This window comes from Frankliniella occidentalis, unplaced genomic scaffold (genome assembly GCF_000697945.3).
Source record: "Frankliniella occidentalis isolate FOCC.00 unplaced genomic scaffold, Focc_3.1 Scaffold3103, whole genome shotgun sequence".
Taxonomy (NCBI): domain Eukaryota; kingdom Metazoa; phylum Arthropoda; class Insecta; order Thysanoptera; family Thripidae; genus Frankliniella; species Frankliniella occidentalis.
The window spans coordinates 1-3,670 of record NW_026270170.1 but is presented as its reverse complement, the minus strand read 5'-3'; the positions used below and the strand labels follow the sequence as shown (position 1 = coordinate 3,670).

Here is a 3,670-nt window from a genome sequence, read left to right as displayed (position 1 = left end):
CTGGCCGATGGCGGGCGGACTGGCTGCGCGACGGCCCGCCCCGGGGGACTCAGCGTGCGGCGCGCTGGGCTTGTTTGCCCCGCTCTAGGGCTTGGCTTATGGGTGTGTGTGGTGTCCATCATCCGGAAGTAGTTCTCTGACTGTCCGTGTCTCTTGCAGGCGCGCTGGGCTTCAGCGGCGGCCCCGTCTACGTCGGCCCCCAGGGGTCGTCGTCGCCGTCTTCGCAGGCCGCACCGGCCGTGGACGCCGGCCTGAGGACGACGCAGACCGTGTACGGCTTCCTCGACTTCACCACGACCATCGGCAACACCGTGATGGTGTTCTCGCCGCAGAGCGCGCCCGCGCCCACCACGCCGGGCCCGTCCACGACGACGCCCGCCGCCGTCATTGAGACGAGGCCGCCCCCCGCGGCCGCGGCCCCGGCGCCCGCCTCCATCCAGCCCAGCAGGCCGACCGCCACCAAGCAGCCCGCCGTGCTGTCCAGCGTGGTGGAGGTCCGCGGCGGCGACTCCCCTGTCTTCAAGGTAAGTGTTGCAGTTATTACCCCCCTCCCTTTGCCACCACAAGAACACAGACAACCTCACGCAAACACACGCGGTAGACCAGGCGTCAGGCGTCAATGTCATCAATCATAACCACGGGGCGAAAGAAATACGAACACTTTACTCTCATTTGGAGCCATTCCAGGGGGCTGGTCGGCCGCTGCTGCTCGGCCGGGAGTCTTGCTTGTCCGCGCGCTCTGCTTTCGCCCTCTTTTCTTTCTCGACTTCTCGTTGGAAGATTAATGGTCTTATTTTTATGTGGAATCCTTGCAGGAAAGGGGAAGTGAATTAACGGGGAGATTGTAATGTGCTAAAATGAGATGCAGCCTCTGTTCGGATGGCGCCGTACAGCACGGCAGTACGGCATGACAACATGCACGCTGTCCGGGTTTAGTATCAGCTGGCGATATTGCCTCGCGGGTGATCACGCACTTGTACTTCCTCGACTCGAATCACCGCCGGGGGTGATTATCTCTTTACACGCGGATCTTACACTTTGTAGTGCTCGCTACCGACTTGGGTAAGGTCACCCGCACCCGCGCCACCCGGCGCGCTCATAGGCGCCCATAGGCCTCCGACGGCTCCCTGCAGCAGCAGGCCGCTTATTAAGAGCTTGACGGGCAGGGCCCGCCCCGCGCAGCCCCGCGCAGCCCCGCGCAGCGCCGCCAATCCGGAATCGTGTTAGAACCATCCATTCTTGGACGAGAACACTCCATTAAACGGCGCGCCCAGTGCCGGCGGGACTCTTAAACGGCGCGCAGGCCCGCGCCAACACCATCAACATCGCCGTTTCGAGCCGTTGACTCGGGCCATTAACACGCGCACAGCCATGGCGGCTTTAACGCTCGCTAATGGGCGCCGCGCGGGGGGCGTCCAGGGGTGTCGGGCCGCCGGCGGGCGTCGGGCGTCACGTGGAAGGGACGCCGACATGACGGCGGGGAGGAGCGACGGCCTCGACAACAGCACCCCCACGGTCAGCCGCGCTAGTGGACGCTGTGTCACGTCACTCGAGTGGGGACGGGACGCGTCGCGCGGGCGGACCCGCAACATCTCTCTCTCGGCCAGGCCAGCTGCGTCACCTGCGCCGCTGCAGGTGCGGGGGGCGCCGAGGGGGGCATTGTTCTCGGTAAGGCAGTGGGAGGGACGCTCACACAGTCACACATTCGGGCCCGGCTACACACTCACGCTCTTGCGCGGTCTTTCGTCACGAAGGCCTGCGCCGTCACCGGGTCCAGCGGGGATTGGCTGGCAGCGGCCTCAACAAGAGAATGCCGCCTTTAGACCTAACGACGTCATGTGCTCTGCTGCAGCCGGAGGGGCCCGTGCTCTCCAGCAAGGTGGAGGTGCGCGAGGGCGGCGTGTCCTCGGCGGCCGTCCCCGCCTCGCCCTCCGCCAAGGTGATCCTGTCCAGCGTGGTGGAGGTCAAGGAGGCCCCCAAGATCCTGTCCAGCATCGTCGAGGTCAAGGAGGCCGTGAGCGTGGCGGCCCCCAAGGTGCTGTCCAGCGTGGTGCAGGTACGTACCCGGCCCCGGCCGGCAGCGGCTCGCGCCCGAGCGGCCGTCAAACGGCTTGCCCGCACGTAGCGCTGTCGATTGGGTTGCCTACCGCCGCTCTCCAGGCGCCCTCCAGAACGCTTGTCCGCTTGCCGCGCAGGTGTTCGGCGGTGAAGCCCACACACTGCCGCCTCCCAAGGTGTCCGTGCTGACGTCCTCGCACGACGAGCCCGCCATCTCCGGGAACAACCTGGTCATCGGGCCAGAGTACGACTTCCTCTCGCGACAGCCCTCTGAAGTCGTGGACGAAACTTACAAGGTTTGCTATCGCGGACAGACTTTGTTAACACCACTTGTTTGTGGAATATTTCTTTTCATCAACGTGTGGTGACTTTCAGGTGATCGACCTGAGACCGAGCGCCAAGCACAAGTCCCCCGCCGGCCCCCGCAGTCGCGTCAACGTGGTCGTGTCCTCGCACGTGGCCGAGGCCCCTAGCGGTCCCTCCGGACCCTCTGGGCCCGCGCCCGCCCCCGCGCACTCCGGCCCACACAAGCCGCACCCCACCGGCCTCGTCACCAAGCTGGGCGGCACCGTCGTGAAGGAGGGTGTCACTACCGTCCACGAGACGTCCGTCATCGGCACCTTCATCTCCGGCAAGTACGCCCAGGTCCTGGAGAGCACGTCGCACGTGATCCCGCCGAAGCAGAAGGCCGCGGCGGCCGCCGGCCCCGGCATCAAGCCGACGGCTGCGCAGGCGCGCATCCTCAAGACGGCCGCGCCCACCGCCAAGCAGCTGCGCCACAACCTGGACCCGACGCCGGCGGCCTCGGCGCACGAGGAGACGGCCGTGCTGCCCCTGGAAGCCCTCTTCAGCCAGCCCGCGAGCGGCGCCAGCCACAACCAGGTGCGGCCCGCGCGCCGCTCGGGCGGGCCCTCCGCCAAGAACGAGTTCAAGGCGCGCCTGAGCCAGGGCCGCGCCGGCCGCCTGGGGTCCTCGCGGGAGGTGGACGCTGCCGACGAGGAGCAGGACATCCAGGAGCAGGAGCACGACGACCAGCAGGGCCCCAGCTACAAGAACAAGCAGCGCCAGCGCGGCTTCAGGTGAGGCGGGGGTAATAACATCCATCCAAGCTTCACACGGTCCCACAAAAGTTGGATGAAATTCAAATCCGCGACCCGGGGACGGCCGCGCGGTAGAGAGGGCAACCTGGCGCTCACCTGAGCTGCCTCCTTGCCCCCTCCCTCCCTACCCCCTTCCCTCACCTCCTCACCCCACATCCGTCCCGCCGCCCGCCGCGGCCGCCTGTCGCGGTCGTTCCGAGCTGATGCCCCTGGAGATTAGGCCACCCATCCTACTCCCGCTCGGTGCGGCTCTATTGCGTGACGATGAGTTTTGAATATCACATGACCTGTCGCTCGTTGCGGGGCGGAGGAGGGGGCAGATTTATAGTGCGTGGGACCCTCTTATCCACAAACACCCCCCCGCCCCGCCTCGACCGAGCAGGGTAAATAGGAGCGCTGCAGCCCAGACACGACATGGGGCTGTGCCCGCCACCCCCACCCCCTTCTCCCCCTCTCCCTCTTTCTTTCTCTCTGTCCCTTTTCCGCGGGCGCACTCCTCTCTTTTCCTCGTT

At 66.1% G+C, this 3,670-nt stretch overlaps 1 protein-coding gene across 1 annotated transcript; it reads left to right on the top strand.

Annotated features, from left to right (window-relative positions):
• Positions 1 to 159: 159 nt before the first annotated feature.
• Positions 160 to 3,137, top strand: LOC113213235 (uncharacterized; the record flags this gene model as incomplete). Its single annotated transcript, XM_052276485.1, has 4 exons — positions 160 to 524; positions 1,853 to 2,056; positions 2,196 to 2,354; positions 2,434 to 3,137. Coding segments are annotated over 4 exons (1,432 nt in total), but the record flags the coding sequence as incomplete, so codon positions are not given.
• Positions 3,138 to 3,670: the final 533 nt, after the last annotated feature.